At 42.8% G+C, this 17,981-nt stretch overlaps 3 protein-coding genes across 13 annotated transcripts in view; all 3 read left to right on the plus strand.

Annotated features, from left to right (window-relative positions):
• Window positions 1-17,981, plus strand: part of LOC121497332 (protocadherin gamma-C4) — a 186,955-nt gene that overhangs the window by 42,660 nt on the left and 126,314 nt on the right. The window contains exons 1-2 of one of the 11 annotated variants that reach the window (XM_041766862.1): window positions 16-4,532; window positions 7,277-7,793. The exons of 7 other annotated variants lie outside the window; for them this stretch is intronic. In XM_041766862.1, coding sequence (XP_041622796.1) covers window positions 2,106-4,532; window positions 7,277-7,285 — 2,436 coding nt within the window. In that variant the 5' untranslated portion in view covers window positions 16-2,105 and the 3' untranslated portion in view covers window positions 7,286-7,793. Of the gene's footprint in view, window positions 1-15; window positions 4,533-7,276; window positions 10,240-14,800; window positions 15,387-17,981 lie in introns of those variants that run through there. 3 more of the 11 variants (XM_041766861.1, XM_041766843.1, XM_041766847.1) reach the window with 3 other exon arrangements.
• Window positions 11,031-13,387, plus strand: LOC121497336 (protocadherin gamma-A6-like). Its single transcript, XM_041766871.1, has one exon. The coding sequence runs from the start codon at window positions 12,837-12,839 to the stop codon at window positions 13,224-13,226; it is 390 nt and encodes a 129-aa protein (XP_041622805.1). The 5' UTR covers window positions 11,031-12,836; the 3' UTR covers window positions 13,227-13,387.
• On the plus strand, window positions 16,128-16,919 carry LOC121497338 (ATP synthase subunit f, mitochondrial-like). Its single transcript, XM_041766872.1, has one exon. The coding sequence runs from the start codon at window positions 16,537-16,539 to the stop codon at window positions 16,801-16,803; it is 267 nt and encodes an 88-aa protein (XP_041622806.1). The 5' UTR covers window positions 16,128-16,536; the 3' UTR covers window positions 16,804-16,919.

Below are 17,981 nucleotides of genomic sequence, written 5' to 3' on the forward strand. Positions count from 1 at the left end.
CTTTAATTTACTTATTTTTACTTTGGTTGTCAATGTTTGTTAGCAAATCACCCAACTGCGGTAGAAGTCTATTTCATATTTTGTCTTGTGGGTTCAATTTAGGAGTTTTCTGCCTCAATTATCTTAATCTAGCCTAACTAAATCTTTGACACAGGTTTTTCTATCTGATGTATGAGATTTATTTGTCCATAATTACAAGCCTGTACTACCTGAAATATTTCTTTCTTTTTTTAAAAAAGATTTTATTTATTCATGAGAGAGAGAGGCAGAGACACAGGCAGGGGAGAAGCAGGCTCCATGCAGGGAGCCTGATGTGGGACTCCAGGATCACACCCTGGGCCGAAGGCAGGCGCTAAACCTCTGAGCCACCCAGGGATCCCCAATATTTCTCTTTCTTCTTCATTTCTATATTCCTTTCCTATGAAATTTCTTTACTATTGGGACCTTATGCTATTCCTTTCATCTTCAGGGTCTTCATTACTCAAATTTTAGTTTTACTTCCTCTTAAAATTATAGCATTTCAGAGTAAAGAGAGCTGTCTTTGTTGCTAGCTTGGGATAACTGGGAACAAAAGAAGGAAGGAAGGAAGGAAAGAAAAGAAAAGAAAAGAAAAGAAAAGAAAAGAAAAGAAAAGAAAAGAAAAGAAAAGAAAAAATATAGATTACCTAGTGTGGTGGTTGCCAACAGCAAGGGACAGGTAGGACTGAATTGTAGACCAGCATTCTAAGTGTCTTTTCAAGCTAAGCGTCCTGAGATCTCAGATCTGTTTTTAAAGGATGGGCAACATTTGAGGCCAGCAGTGCCTATTTTATGAGTGTATTTATTAAATGTGAGAAATCTTTCTTATTCATCCAAATAGCTTTTGTGAAAAATTGCACATTGATAAAAGTTTTGCAAACTGTGCTCACATTGTTTACTTAAATTTTTCTTTTTGAATGTTCTAATTATAGATATAAATGTCTTCATTTTATTTTTTTTATAAATTTCTTTTTATTGGTGTTCAATTTGCCAACATATAGAATAACACCCAGCATTTTCTTTTTCTATGAAGGTGTCATTAGGTAAAAAATGCTTTTCTCACTTAATGGACTCTCCGAAATACCCTTTTTTCCCAATCATGAGGAATTTTTCCCCCTTCTACCATATAAAGGTGATAACATTAAATATCTCTCTCAATATAGGAAGACCACTCATTGTCTGCTCACTGAGTATCTGGGCATGTTTTTTTGGCATAGGTAATGAACTAAAGCCCTTTCCTTCAGTCACTATATGGATTTCTCCAAGATCTGTCACTGTAAAATGCCTAACTCCAGTTTATACATGGTAATAGGAAAATATAGATAATGCAAAGTTAACCCAACTCAAACTCTTAGTCTGATGTGGTGTAACTTTCAAATTCTTAGTGTGAAAGTCTGGGAACTTTCTCAAAGACCTCACAAATAACAAAATCGCCTCTTTATTTTTTTCTGTTTATGACAGCTAATACAATTTGCTTGGGTCAGCAGGCGTTTTTGCACAAGTGCAATGAGAGTTGGGTTTCTTTCCTTGACATTCTTATGCACAATGGGCACATTTTCATTAATATACCCAAAATAAAAATATGAAATTTTAAAACCTGCAAAACTAAGAATTCCAGTGCCCTAATATAATGAACTCAGCATAGGTAGGAGGTAAATAAAGGACATAGGCTCAATGGCACTTAAATAAAGCTTTTCTAAGGAAATAAAAATCTAATAATTATATTGATTTTAAGGTTTGTTGAAGACTTTTGCCATTTCAGAATTAAATATAAACAGTGTCACTTGATAATAAGTTAAAGATACAGCAAAATTATTAAAAATAAAATATAATTAAACATTTATGAAATAAAACAGAATTGGTGTAGTAACTGGTTAGGACTCTGAGTGTCGCTGTTCACCAAAGTGGAAGAGCTGCTTGCTGATACGACGTGACTCTCAGCTCCTTCCGCATTAAACAAACAGACCCAAGAAGTTTTGGGGAATAGCCTCACATTTGTGTCAAGTAATATGTTCCTTTTGGCTTGAAAGAAAGAAGGAAACAGCAGACTGGAATTAGGACTAAGAAAACTGGTCGGAGAGAAAGCAATGGCGGATCCACTGAGGGGTTGGTGCTGCATAGAGCCGCTCTTGCTCTTCCTGTTCCTGGAGACACTGTGGGGAGTCAGAGCCGCGCAGATCCACTACTCGGTGCTGGAAGAGCTGGACAAAGGATCCTTCGTGGGCAACATCGCCAAGGACCTGGGGCTGGAGCCCCGGGAGCTGGCGGAGCGCGGAGCCCGCATCGTCTCCAGAGGTAGGACACAGCTTTTCGCTCTGAACCCGAGAAGCGGCAGCTTGGTCACTGTGGGCAGGATAGACCGAGAGGAGCTCTGCGCTCAGAGCATGCCGTGTTTGGTGAGTTTTAACATCTTGGTTGAGAATAATATGAAAATTTATGGAGTAGAAATAGAAATAATAGATATTAATGACAACTTTCCGCGATTCCGGGATGAGGAAGTAAAAGTAAAAGTTAATGAAAATGCGGCTACTGGAACGCGATTAGCACTTCCCTTCGCTCGAGATGCTGATGTGAGTGTGAACTCCCTCCAGAGTTATCAACTCAGCCACAATATCCATTTCTCTCTGGAAGAGAAAAGCGGAGATGATGGACAAAAATACCCAGAACTGGTACTGGAGAAGCCCTTGGACCGCGAGAAAGTAGCTGTCCACGACCTGCTCCTCACAGCTTTAGATGGTGGGGACCCCATACTCTCTAGTTCTATGCACATACGAGTGATGGTTCTTGATGCAAATGATAATGCACCCTTGTTCTCTCTACCTGAGTACAGAGTGAGTGTACCAGAGAACATACCGGTAGGCACTCGGCTGCTTATGCTAACTGCCACCGATCCAGATGAGGGAATAAATGGGGAATTAACTTACTCTTTTCACAATGAAGACGACAAAATTTCAAAGACTTTCCAACTTGATTCGAAACTGGGTGAAATCTTGACTCTGCAATCACTGGATTATGAAGAATCCAGATTCTACCTCATGGAAGTGATAGCTCAGGATGGAGGTGCTCTTCTTGCCAGTGCTAAGGTGCTGATCACAGTACAAGACGTGAATGACAATGTCCCAGAAGTGATCCTCACCTCTCGTGCTAGTTCTGTTTCTGAGGACTGTCCTCCTGGAACCATAATTGCACTGTTTAGTGTACATGATGGTGATTCTGGAGAGAATGGAGAGATCCTATGTTCTATCCCTAGTAACTTGCCTTTTAAATTGGAAAAGTCAGTTGATAATTACTATCACTTATTGACCACAAAAGCCCTGGACCGAGAAGAGATTTCAAATTATAACATCACAGTCATGGTCATTGACCGTGGAAACCCACCCCTGTCTACAGAAAGCTACATTTCCCTTAATGTGGCAGACATCAATGACAACCCTCCCATCTTTCCTGACACCCCATACTCCACCTACATCCTGGAAAACAATCCCAGAGGCATCTCAATCTTATCTGTGACTGCGCAGGACCCCGACAGTGGCAACAATGCCAAAGTCACTTATTCTCTGGCCGAGGACACATTTCAAGGAATACCTCTATCCTCCTATGTCTCCATCAATTCCAACACAGGCGTCCTGTATGCTCTGGGCTCTTTTGACTATGAGCAGGTTAAAGACCTGCAGCTGTGGGTAATGGCCAGTGACAATGGAGACCCTCCGCTTAGTAGCAACATATCACTGAAGCTGTTCGTGCTGGATCAGAATGACAATGTGCCTGAAATCTTGTACCCCAGCATTCCCACGGATGGCTCCACAGGTGTGGAGCTGGCTCCCCGATATGCAGAGCCCGGCTACCTGGTCACCAAGGTGGTGGCAGTGGACAGAGACTCTGGCCAGAATGCCTGGCTGTCCTACCACCTGCTCAAGGCCAGCGAGCCTGGGCTCTTCCAGGTGGGGCTGCACACAGGAGAGGTGCGCACAGCGCGGGCCCTGCTGGACAGAGACGCGCTCAAGCAGAGCTTGGTGGTGGCAGTGCAGGACCACGGCCAGCCCCCTCTCTCGGCCACCATCACGCTCACTGTGGCCATTGCTGACAGCATCCCAGATGTCCTGGCTGACTTGGGCAGCCTGGAAGCCCCACGTGACTCCCAAGCTTCAGACCTCACGCTGTACCTGGTGGTGGCTGTGGCCTCAGTCTCCTGCGTCTTCCTCGCCTTTGTCATTGTGCTGCTGGCGCTCAGGCTGAGGCGCTGGCACGCGTCGCGTCTGCTCCAGGCTGCAGGAGGAGGGCTGCTGGGCGTGCAGGCCTCGGCCTCGCAGTTTGTGGGCGTGGACGGGGTGCGGGCGTTCCTGCAGACCTATTCTCACGAGGTGTCCCTGACCGCGGGCTCGCGGGAGAGTCACGTGATCTTCCCGCAGCCCAACTATGTGGACACGCTCCTCAGCCAGGAGAGCTGTGGGAAAAGCGAGCCTCTTCTGATATCTGAGGAGATCAATGTAAATGAAGAACTAGGAGTTGTTCAGGTGAGATTTCCTTTTCAATATGCTTGCTTGTAGCTTTTTTTTTTTTCATTTGTTTCCTTAATCTGTTTTCTGCCACATTCAAAACTAATTATGGAAATATTGAATCGTATGTTTCATTCAGAGATCAAGTTGATCTAATTGGGTGATTGATGCTATCTCCATTTGCTTTCAAATTATATTTTGGGTTTAATGCCTTCTTTTTTCAATACATAAAATTTTAGACAATCTAGCTAACCCATAGGCTTAAAAGAAATTGGTTAAACACAATCACCTTACCCAAAGACTTTCTTACACTAGAATTGTTATTATGTTAATAGAAGAGTTGTTTGGTTAGTCCAAGTTGTTATATGTAATATTCTCTTTTGGGTACTTGTGTAAACACCAATAGCGAATAGGTTTTGGAAAGGATGGTATACAGCACTGATATTTTAGTATACCTTCACTTTGCATAAGGAAATAATTTATAGTATTTTCATAAATCAATGGAAGAATATAGAAAACTTCTGCATGATAAAAATCAGAAAAACAGATTAAATTTATAGTCTATGGCATTCTCAAGTCTGGGAACTTTGGGTTAACCTATGTAATTACTGGACACCCATATTTGTTGAAAGAAGAAATCAGTGAGAAGGAACCTTAAAACTACTTTATTCAGTGTGCATAGGTGGCTCAGTCAGCGAAGCATGGGACTCTTGATTTGGGCTCAGGTCATGGTCCTCAGGGTGTTGGGGTAGAGTCCCAAATGGGGCTTCTGGCTCAGTGCAGAGTCTCCTTGAGATTTCCTTCCTTATTCCTCTGCCCTTTACACCCCCCACCCCCACATGCATTCTCTAAAAAGAAATCTTTTTAGAAAAAACTATACTTTATTCTGTGGTGCAGTTTAAAATCTCCAAAGAATTAGATTCTGCTACATGCATTAATACAAATATGCCACACACCTGGCATCTTCTGGTTACAGATAACCCTTCCCTTTTCAGAGTCAGTATCTACTTGAATGTTTGCACCTATGCACGCATCAGTAAAATTCTGCTTTATCACTAGAGCCTAAGATTTGTACTTGGAAAATCAATTCAACATAAAAAATTGTTTGAAACTTTAAAATTCATTTCTCAGGGGTATGCTCTTCTTAAATTAATAATTTTTCTTAATTAAATGCAAGTCTATGGGTCTCAGATTTCTTGAGTGTGTGTTGTGTAATGGAAGAACTGCTCTCTGCATTTTGGTATCTAATCTACTATAGATTATTTTCAGATGCTTCATTTTAAGATTTTCAATCATCCAAATATTGTACTTTCAACAGCTTCTTCAGTTGCAAAGTGTGACTAAATAGGAGAAACGGCAATAAACAAATGGTTTATTGTTACATGTGGGAACCACTTGATTTTTGTTTCTTAATTATTTCAAAAAAATAATTATTTCAAGGTGATCCAATATTTGTATATTGAAGGGGATCCAATTATATCTATATATGGTTAATTCTGACTGCAGTGTAAAATGTGCAGACCCACTGAATACTGAATGCATCCAAAAAGAGTAGTGAGAATTTGTGTGATGGAGATTGGTATCATTCACTTCTACATGAAAACTCACTTTTCTATTATATTTTATAATAAATAGTATTTTTATATTTTTCATTATATTTTTTAAATAGATTTTGGATATGAGTTAACATTTTCTTTTTTTTTTTTTTGAGTTAACATTTTCATGCAGTGGAAAATACCTCTTAAACCTCTATAAACTTCAATAGATTTTATGTAATAAAATGCTTGATCCAACACTGAGTGTATATACTATCTATACTCGTTTAAATATTTGAATCTTTAGTTTCATATGTGCTCTAAAAAGATAACTCTCCTGTATTAAATGCTCACACCACGTTGGAAAGGCACTTGTTCAGTCATATTTTGGAGCAAAGTTTTGAGTCTATGTTTTTTATGTTTGTATGAAGTAGAGATATCAGTGAGTTTGTCTAGAATCCTGAATATGATGAGTAGTTTAAGATGTCAAATGCTATTCTACTATTAGTTCAGCATTGCTACTCACTAAGTTTCAGAATTACAATGTATTGTATAAGCTTTAAAAATTTCTTTATGAAGATTTCTAGTTTTGAAAAAAAGATTTCTAGTTGTGGAAATTGAATCAAAACTGTAAGACACCTATCAGAAACATAAAATTGACATGCTTATTGACAAGGGAAGAATGTCAATAACAAAGGGTTGGGATAATCTGATAGTAACCTGGGGACCAAGGAAAAGTGGACAACATAGTTTACTTTAGAATATATAACTATAAGGACTCATACTTTATCTCTAAAATTTAAATAATTTACCGTTGCTAGGTGACTTCAGAAGAAACGATATACAGTTAAAGACAATGGTAATGTAGTGTGAAAAAATAAAATCCGTGGAATAGTTTTTAAATCATGATCGTTTAAAAGTAGACACTTGGAAACCAAGGAAAAGAGTTTCTTGCTTCTTACCATACATCTATTTTATAGGGACAACCATATCTTTACTTACCTATCAATTATTTTGGGGGTAAAGTGATAATGATTATAGGGAAGTAAAACACAGGATAAAACTAAAAGCTATGAGATTTGTAACGTTTATAAGTTAGAAGAAAAGCGAATGTAATAACCATACACATCAAGCTGATATTTCAAGCATTTTCATACTACACTTTCTTCCATAACCTACTACTTTCATTTGTGTCATTTTCTACATATCATTTCATTTGGTCTTCAGTTTTACTAAGGAACACAGGACAGAAGTTATGACCATTTTATGAAAATGGAAATGAAAACCATGATGATGCCAATAAACATCTTCAGCAAGTTACCTCTGCTCTTTGAGAAGTAAAAATCATTTGATTTAGATGGATAAAGTTCAAGTTCAAATAAAACGACCTGCCAGATTTTAAATATAGTAGATATTTAAAATGTTAAAATCCTTGTAAGATGGGAAGAATGAGATCTGTCCTGACACAGAATTTTCTTCTAACCCACTCCTTATTTGGAGCTCATTTAATAACCACTACTGCAGTTCTGCACCCGAGACGCGGGGTGCCGCTGTTGGCTAGTACAGAGCAAAGTATCCGCTTCTCCCGAGGCAAAGGAATCGCCTACCCACCCCGGAATGGCGGTAACTGGGCACTCTCCGAATCTCTCCCGCTGACCTATCTGTTAAACAATCTGCCTGCCAAGACAAATCTAGGAGTTGCTCCTGCTCAAAGAATTCTTGGGATCCTTTGGCAATCGTAGGTCTTTGGCAAAGTCGCAGAAAACGGGATGGGAGACCGTTTGGGACAGGAGGACTCCGCTGGGTGGAGACGAATGGTGTTTCTCTTTTGGCTGGTTTTGTTCAGCCCAGTGATACCGGAGCAGATCCAGTACACTATTCCAGAGGAGCTGGCCATGGGCTCGCTGGTGGGGAACCTCGCCAAGGATCTGGGGCTTGGCGTGCAAGATTTGCCTACTCGAAACCTGAGGATTAGTGCACAGAAGAAATTCTTTACAGTAAGTACTGAAAATGGGGACTTACTTGTGAGTCACCGTATAGACAGGGAGCAAATTTGTGGCAAGAAGTCAACATGTGTTCTAGAATTTGAAATGGTCGCTGAAAAGCCTTTGAACTTTTTTCATATAAGTGTGGTAATTCAGGATGTCAATGACAACCCACCAACCTTTAGCCAAAGTATCACTGAACTGGAAATTAGTGAACTGGCCCTAACTGGAGCCACTTTTGCACTGGAATCTGCACAAGATTCAGATGTAGGTGTCAATTCCCTGCAGCAGTACTACCTCAACCCCAACCCACACTTCTCTTTGATTCAGAAGGAGAACCCAGATGGCAGTAGGTATCCAGAACTGGTAGTGAAGACTCCCCTGGACAGGGAAGAGCAGTCCTGCCACCACCTGGTCCTCACTGCTGTGGATGAAGGGGACCCAGCCAGAAGCTGCACTACCCAGATAAGGGTGGTTGTGGCAGATGCAAATGATAACCCACCAGTGTTCACCCAGGATGTGTACAGGGTCAGTGTCCTAGAGAACCTGCCCGTGGGCTCCTCTGTACTGAGTGTGATGGCCACTGACTTGGATGAGGGGGTCAATGCTGAGATCACCTATGCTTTCATCAACATTGGTAATGCAGTGAGACAGCTGTTCAGACTGGACAGTAAAACAGGGGAACTCACCACTGGGGGAGGACTGGACTTTGAAGAGAGAGAGAGCTACACAATTGGGGTGGAAGCAAAGGATGGTGGACGTCACACAGCACACTGTAAAATACAAATAGATATTCTGGATGAAAATGACAATGCACCTGATGTAATCCTGGATTCTGAATCTAAACATATTCAAGAAGATACTGAGCTGGGGACTGTTGTTGCCCTGATAAAAACACGTGACCTAGATTCAGGATTTAATGGGGAAGTTTTCTGCCAACTAAAAGGAAAGTTCCCATTTAAAATAGTTCAAGATACAAAAAATACATACAAGTTGGTCACAGATGGAGCCTTAGATAGAGAACAGACTCCAGAATATAACGTAACTATCACTGTCACTGACAGGGGAAAGCCGCCCCTCTCTTCCAGTATAAGCATCACCCTGCACATTGCGGATGTCAACGACAACGCGCCAGTTTTCCACCAGGCCTCCTACGTGGTCCACGTGGCCGAAAACAACCCTCCTGGAGCCTCCATCGCCCAAGTCAGCGCCTCCGACCCCGACCTGGGGCCCAACGGCCGCGTCTCCTACTCCATCGTGGCCAGCGACCTGGAGCCACGGGCGCTGGCGTCCTACGTGTCGGTGAGCGCGCAGAGCGGCGTGGTGTTCGCGCAGCGCGCCTTCGACCACGAGCAGCTGCGCGCCTTCGAGCTGACCCTGCAGGCCCGCGACCAGGGCTCGCCCGTGCTCAGCGCCAACGTGAGCCTGCGCGTGTTGGTGGGCGACCGCAACGACAACGCGCCGCGGGTGCTGTACCCGGCGCTGGGGCCCGACGGCTCGGCGCTCTTCGACACGGTGCCGCGCGCCGCGCAGCCCGGCTACCTGGTCACCAAGGTGGTGGCGGTGGACGCCGACTCGGGACACAATGCCTGGCTGTCATACCACGTGCTGCAGGCCAGCGAGCCGGGACTCTTCAGCCTGGGGCTGCGCACGGGCGAGGTGCGCACGGCGCGTGCCTTGGGCGACAGGGACGCGGCCCGCCAGCGCCTGCTGGTCGCCGTGCGGGATGGGGGACAGCCGCCCCTGTCGGCCACAGCCACGCTGCTCCTGGTTTTCGCTGACAGCTTGCAGGAGGCGCTGCCAGACGTCAGCGAGCGCCAGGCGCCCGCTGATCCCCAGGCTGAGCTGCAGTTCTACCTGGTGGTGGCTTTGGCCTTGATCTCCGTGCTCTTCCTCCTCGCGGTGATTCTGGCGGTTGCCCTGCGCCTGGGACGCTCCTCCAGCTCCACCACCTGGGGCTGCTTTCAGACCAATGTTTGCTCCAAGACTGAATCTGGAGTTATCTCCAGTTACAGCGAAGGGACTTTGCCTTATTCTTACAATCTTTGTGCTGCCTCACATTCCTCAAAGACTGAGTTTAAATTTCTCAATATAAAGCCTGAAAATATTCCACCACAAGATCTTCTCTGTAATGAAGCCCCTTGGTTTGAAAGTACCAGCATTGTAGATTCCCGGATGACTTCTAATTCAGTCAGTTTGCAACAGGTGAGTTATTTCAAAGCCCTTTATTTCCATAAGCATAGCTAGATGTCAGTAATTACTATAGAAGTAAAATGTATAGAGGCTAAATATGCCTTGATTTTATTGTGTTTTGTTGATTTTTCTGGGCATTACTTGGGAAATGGGGTTAGAATTTTTTTGTTCATTTATCTGTGTTGCAGCCTTTCATGGAAAATGGCCTTGTGATGCTCTTGAAATTTTTTTTTTTTTTTGCTCTTGAAATTTTTGTTAAATCTTTTTTTAAAAAATATTTTATTTATTTGTGAGAGACAGAGAGAGAGAGAGAGAGAGGCAGAGACACAGGCAGAGGGAGAAGTAGGCTCCATGCAGGGAGCCAGATGTGGAACTCCATCCCAGGTCTCCAGGATCACACCCTGGGCTGAAGGCGTTGCTAAACCACTGGGCCACTGGGGCTGCCCAATTTTTGTTAAATCTAAAACCATCGGGGTGCCTAGGTGGTTCAGTCAATTGAGCAACTGCCTTAGACTCAGGTTATGATCTCAGGATCCTGAGATTGACCCCTAATTGGTTTCCCTGCTCAACAGGGAGCCTGCTTCTCCCTCTTCCTCTGTAGCTCCCCATTTGTGTACTAGCGTGAGCTCTCTATCTCCCCCTCTCAAATAAATAAATGAAATCTTTTTTGGGATGCCTGGGTGGCTCAGCAGTTGAGCATCTGCCTTTGGCTCAGGGCCTGATCCCAGATTCCCGGGATCAAGCACTGCATCAGGCTCCTTGCATGGAGCCTGCTTCTCCTCCCTTTGCCTGTGTCTCTGCCTCTCTTTCTGTGTCTCTCATGAATAAATAAATAAAATCTTAAAAAAAATTTTAAATCTAAAAGCATATATCCTGAAACATTTTGATAATTAGTGTCACGCGGTCATTGAGAAACATTATCTATATATAATTAAACACAAATGAAGGCAATAAGTGGTTTAGTTTCAATCCAGTTAATCCTAAACTACATATAATATATAAATATAAATTTTTGCCATTGTAGCAAATATATTTTCATGTTTTATTTTAAAACTTTTTTATTCATCTAAGCAAGCTCTACACCCAACAGAGGGCTCAAATTCACGACCCCTGGAGCACCTGGGTGGCTCAGTGGTTGAGTGCCTACTTTCAGCTCAGGGTTGTAATCCCAGGGTTCTGGGATGAAGTCCCGCATTAGGCTCCCCAAGGAGTCCACAGTGGGAGAACTCTGCCTATGTTTCTGCCTCTCTGTGTGTGTGTCATAAATAAATAAATAAATAAATAAATAAATAAATAAATAAATAAAATCTTTTAAAAGAAATTCATGACCCTCAAGATCAAGAGTTGCAGCCACTGGGCAGCCCAAAGCCCCCTTTTCATTTTTTAAAAATTATACAGAAATATTGCCTGAGTTAGGTTGTTTGTTAACCTATGCATTAATAAAATAGGTAGTGACATCTAAAAATCACAATACTTGTAACTAACTGGCAGTAGGTGGATTAGTTCCAAATGTGTCTTTGGTGCCCTTACTGAAAATGGGACAAAAGAGACTTTTAACTACAGAGAACAAATTGAGGGTTGCTGAAAAGGAGGTGGGCAAGGGGGATGGACTAAATGAGTGATGGATATTAAAGAAGGCACTTGTGATGATCACAGGGTGTTATATGTAAGTGGTGAATCTCAAGATTTTATTCCTGAGACTAATATTACACTATAGGTTAACTAACTAGAATTTAAATAAGAACTTGTATCATAAAGAATGAAAATGGGACAAATATAAATGATGGAATGTGAAAATTCAAGACTTACATGAAAATGTAATCTTATTTCTGTTTTCCAAGGCCTTAGGAGCTATACACAAAAACAAATGGTAAATTACAGGGAACATATAAAATTATTCAAATATGCTCTTTTATTCTTTTGGGGGAGAGAAATACTATGAGTGACATGTAAGTAGATTTAACAGAAATAAGGTTTTCTATATGATGGTTTCACAAAAATGGTGCAGTATTAAATTAGGACTCTAAGTGTCACTGTTCACTAACCCGGGCAAGGAAAGCAATGATAACTCAAGTTATATCCCCCAGCACAGAGATCAGACATGGTTTCACCAGTTGCACAGAAATTCTAATCTAAAGCGCTTCTCATCTGACCTCCACTTTTTTATGGACCTTGGCTTCCAATTCTGAGAAGCACCAAAGTGATTGCAAGCCTGTTCCCCCTACTCAAATCCCAAGGAAGTCCATAAGGAGCCAGTAATGGCTGCTCTGCAAAAGTGCCAGCACCACAGCGGGATAGTGGTGCTCTTCATTTTAGGGATTCTGTGGGAAGCTGAGGCCAGGCAGATCTGTTATTCCATTCCTGAGGAGTTAGACAAAGATTCCTTCGTGGGAAACATAGCTGAAGATCTGGGGCTGGGGCCCTAGGAGCTGGCGGAGCATGAAGTCTGAATCATCTCCAGAGGGAAGACGTAGCTTTTTGCTCTGAACCTGTAAAGCAGCAGCTTGGTCACCGCAGGCAGGATAGACCGTGAGGAGCTCTGTGCCCAGACTGCACCGTGCCTGGTGAGTTTTGGCGTCCTTATTGAGGATAAACTGAATCTCTATTCCATGCAAGTGGAAATAGTGGACATTAATGACAATACACCCTCATTCTTCAGGGAAGAATTGGAAGTGAAAATTATGGAAAACGCAGTCCCATCCTCTCGTTTTCCACTATTGGAGGTCTATGACTTGGATGTAGGAATGAACTCTCTTCAGGGCTTCAAACTCAGTGAGAATAGTCACTTCTCAGTGGACGTGTGGAGCGAAGCCAGTAGGCCCAAGTATCCAGAGCTGGTGCTGGAGCATGCACTGGATCGGGAGGGACAGGCCATTTACCACTTGGTCGTTACTGCTGTGGATGGTGGTGATCCTGTCCGCTCAGGCACTGCAAGAATTCTGGTAATTGTCCTAGACGTTAATGACAATGCTCCGGTGTTTACTCTGTCTACCATGTGAGCATTCCTGAAAATTTGCCAGTAGGTATATACCAGTATTGTCGGTAAATGCTACTGATCAGGATGAAGGAGTTCACGCAGAAGTAACGTATTCCTTCCTGAAGGTAACAGAAAAGATCTCAAAGATTCTCTGCTTAAATGTTTTCACTGGAGAAATATCAACTTCTGCAAATCTAGACTATGAGGACTCAAGCTTTTATGAGCTGGATGTTGAAGCCAGGGATCGGCCAGGTCTACCTGACAGAGCGAAAGCCTTAAAAACTATCTTGGATGTAAATGATAATGTACCAGAAGTGGTAGTTACATCCGGAAGCAGATCAGTTGGAGAAAGTACGCCTCCAGGAACAATAATTGCTCTTTTTCAAGTATATGATAGAGACTCTGGACTGAATGGCCTGCTAACATGTACCATCTCTAGAAGTCTGACATTTGAACTGGAAAAATCAGTAGAAAATTATTATCAATTAGTGACAAATACAGTACTAGATGGAAAACAGGTATCCCTGTACAACATCACTATAACCACTACAGATAAAGGAATTCCGCCTTTGTCTACAGAAATACTTACCTACCTAGATGTGGCAGATACCAACAATCTGCCCGCCTTCCCCCAGTCCTCCTATTCTGTCTACCTCCCTGAAAACAACCCTAGAGGTGCCTCCATCTTCTCTGTGACTGCACATGACCCAGACAGCCAGGAGAATGCCCATGTCACTTACTCCCTGTCTGAAGACACGCTCCAGGGGGCATCTCTATCCTCCTATGTGTCCATCAACTCTGACACCAGTATCCTGTATGCTTTGCACTCCTTTGGCTATGAGCTGTTCTGTGACCTGCAGTTGAGAGTGACTGCACAAGATAGAGGGGACCCACCACTTAGCAGCAGTGTGACCTTGAGTATATTCGTGCTGGACCATAATGACAACACACCAGAAATCCTGTACCCTGCTCTCCCCAATGATGGTTTCACAAGTGTGGAGCTGGCTCCCCGATATGCAGAGTCCAGCTACCTGGTCACCAAGGTGGTGGCAGTGGACAGAGACTCTGGCCAGAATACCTGGCTGTCCTACCACCTGCTCAAGGCCAGCGAGCCTGGGCTCTTTGCGGTGGGACTGCACACAGGAGAGGTGCGCACAGCGCGGGCCCTGCTGGACAGAGAAGCCCTCAAGCAGAGCCTGGTGGTTGGTGGCGGCGGTGCTGGACCACGGCCAGCCCCCTCTCTCAGCCACCATCACGCTCACCGTGGCTGTGGCGGACAGTATCCCCGACATCTTGGCGGACCTAGGCAGCATCAGGACCTCAGCTGACCCAGACGACTCCGACCTTAGGCTGTACCTGGTGGTGGCTGTGGCCTCAGTCTCCTGCGTCTTCCTCGCTTTTGTCATCGTGCTGCTGGCGCTCAAACTGAGGCACTGGCACGCATCATGTCTGCTCCAGGCTGCAGGAGGAGGGCTGCTGGGCGTGCCAGCCTCGCAGTTTGTGGGTGTGGACGGGGTGCGGGCGTTCCTGCAGACCTATTCTCAGGAGGTGTCCCTGACTGCCAGCTCTCAGGAGAGTCATGTGATCTTCCCGCAGCCCAACTACGTGGACACGCTCCTCAGCCAGGACAGCTGTGAGAAAAACGAACCTCTTTGATTCATGAAGACTTGGGGTTTTGTAAAGAGGAAGATTCCCTTTTCCAGGTGAAATTATTCCTTCTATTGGTTTTATTTGAGCAGGAAAGTTTAACATTTTCTTTGATCACTGCTTAGTTTTCTTACTCTTTGCATTGAGTCAGTTTTCAGAAGTTTCATTTTTATATCAGTAGAGCTCTATTAAATCTTAGTACTCTCTGATTTCATGAAAAACTTCTTAATAATGTATGCTGTAGGTTTTCTTTACTTTTCTCCTGCTAACAAGCCATTCGTGCCTTGGGTTACATCTCTTTTGTTAGGGTTTCTCCCACCCCCCACCCCCACCCTGCATAGTGACATTTGTAAGATTCTTTTCCTAATGGGGGCACCTGTGTGGCCCAGTCTAGTTAAACTCTTGATTTCAGCTCAAGTCATGGTCTCAAGGCCCTGATCCTAAGTGAGACTGAGCCAGGAGCCCAGGCCTCTGCACTCATAATGGAGCCTGCTTAAGACTCTATTTCTGTACAAATCAAAACCACAATGAGATACCACCTCAAACCAGTGAGGATGGGGGAAATTAATAAGACAGGAAACAACAAATGTTGGAGAGGATGTGGAGAAAGGGGAGCCCTTTTGCACTGTTGGTAGGAACGTAAACTGGTACAGCCACTCTGGAAAACTGTGTGGAGGTTCCTCAAAGAGTTAAAAATAGAACTGCCCTATGACCCAGCAATTGCACTGCTGGGGATTTGCCCCAAAGGTCCAGATGTAGTGAAACACCAGAACACCTGCACCCCAATGTTTATAGCAGCAATGTCCACAATAGCCAAACTGTGGAAGGAGCCTCGGTGTCCATCGAAAGATGAATGGATAAAGAAGATGTGGTATATGTATACAATGAAATATTACTCAGCCATTAGAAATGACAAATACCCACCATTTGCTTCGACGCGGATGGAACTGGAGGGTATTATGCTGAGTGAAATTAGTCAGTCTGAGAAGGACAAACGTTATATGGTCTCATTCATTTGGGGAATATAAAAAATAGTGAAAGGGAATAAAGGGGAAAGGAGAGAAAATAAGTGAAAATATCAATGAGGGTGACAGAACATGAGAGACTCCTAACTCTGGGATACAAACAAGGGGTAGTGGAAGGGGGGGTGGGCAGGGGGATGGGATGACTAGGTGACAGGTCCTGAGGGGGGCACTTGACAGGATGAGCACTGAGTGATATGCTATATGTTGGCAAATTGAACTCCAATTTAAAAAAAAGACTCTATTTCCCTTTTCCTCTGCCTCTTCTCCACCCTGCATGCTCTGTCTCCTCTCTCTGTAAAATAAATAAATAAAATCTTTTCTTTAAGATTCTCTTTCTAATGTAAAAAAAACCCCAACTGAATTGCAGCCTCTTTTAAAGAAGATCAAGGTCTCAGTTTTTCCCCAATATTAACTAAAAGGAAGTGTTTTATAAAATAATGGAGATCTGTGAGAGATATTTCCCCTTTTTCTACATAGCAATCAAAATTATTTTTATGAAAGAGAAAAGTAATTGATGTCTATACCAGAGAAGACCTGATCTTTGGTGTTAGAAGACCTGAATAATATTCCTGGAACTGTTATTCTCTTGGGCCACAATGTCTATAGTTTTCAAATTAACATGAAAATTAAAAAGACTTGGCGGACACCCAGGACTCCAAGATGGCGTTGGCCATACCAGTGAAGGAAAAGAAGCTCATGGAGGTGAAACTAGGAGAGCTTCCAGGCTGGATACTGATGCAGGATTTTACCTCTAAGGGCATCACTGGAGCATTTCAAAGAGGTTACTACCGGTATTACAACAAGTATATCAATGTGAAGAAAGGGGGCGTTGCTGGGATTTCTATGGTGCTGGCTGCTTATGTGCTTTTCAACTACTGTTGTTCTTACAAGGAGCTCAAACATCAACAGCTACGCAAGTACCACTGAAGAGGGCCCAGTGTGGAAGCACATTTGGCATTCCTGACCATGACTTTTGCCTGGCATCTTTGAATCCTTCCATTGCTTAATTCACAATTAATATCCAATAAAAGTTGACTGGTACTTGAAAAAAAATTAAAAAGACTTGTCTTATCTACCTCATACAAATTCTGAGAAAATATAATAAAATAATTTTTTTATAAAGCATTATAGTGAACAAATATTTGTTGGTATCACCAGTATTATAATTTTGATTGTCAACCATGTAAGCACCTGATGCTGTATGCCTACTACAGTGTCTTCTGCAATCTGTGTGCTTGATGATATTTAAAAATGAGTGTGAATTTTTAAATATGCTCATTAGTGTTCACTTACAAGGCCATATCCCTAAAAAATAGAGGGTTAAAGAGTGGGAGAATGAAGGATTAACAGTATTCAAATAAGAATTTAAACAATTTAGCAAATTTAACCCATATAAAATAAGGCTTCTGTCATGTAGAAACTCTTCAAATAATTAAGGAAAGGAAGATTGTCATTAGAAGAATGATTAGTCTAATTCATCATGGCCCAAAGGTGTGAATGAAATTGTGGCTTGGTGTGTAGAAAAAAAAACAAAGTTTTGAGTTGTTGAAGTTGTTCTAATGGAAAATGGATTGCCTCAGAAGTAGGAGGTTCTACTGTTAGCTCTTTTCAAAAGTAAGTTGATGGCCTGGAGTTCATAGAATACAGAGGATAATAGATTTTGATGAGTTGTTTAAGTACATGATAGCCAAGGTCTTTGCCAGTCCTAAGTTGGAGGATTCTATGATCTGATAATGCAATGATTGGCCACTTATGCTTCTAAATTTGCTATGCCATTTAACATAAATAATTAGGGCAGCCCAGGTGGCTCAGCAGTTTAGCGCCGCCTTCAGCCTAGGGTGTGATCCTGGAGACCTGGGATCAAGTCCCTCATAGGGCTCCCTGCATGGAGCCTGCTTCTCTCCCTCTGCCTGTGTCTCTCCCTCTCTCTCTCTCTCTGTGTGTGTGTGTGTGTGTCTCTCATGCATAAATAAATAAAATATTAAAAAAACATAAATAATTGAAAAGCTGTCTTGAAAATTAATGAAAACCTGCTTTGTAACCTGAAATCATCAGTCTTTAAGATAATACTGAGTTGATGCCTTTGAATTAGGTACTAAAGGTAA

This window comes from Vulpes lagopus, chromosome 8 (assembly GCF_018345385.1).
Source record: "Vulpes lagopus strain Blue_001 chromosome 8, ASM1834538v1, whole genome shotgun sequence".
Taxonomy (NCBI): domain Eukaryota; kingdom Metazoa; phylum Chordata; class Mammalia; order Carnivora; family Canidae; genus Vulpes; species Vulpes lagopus.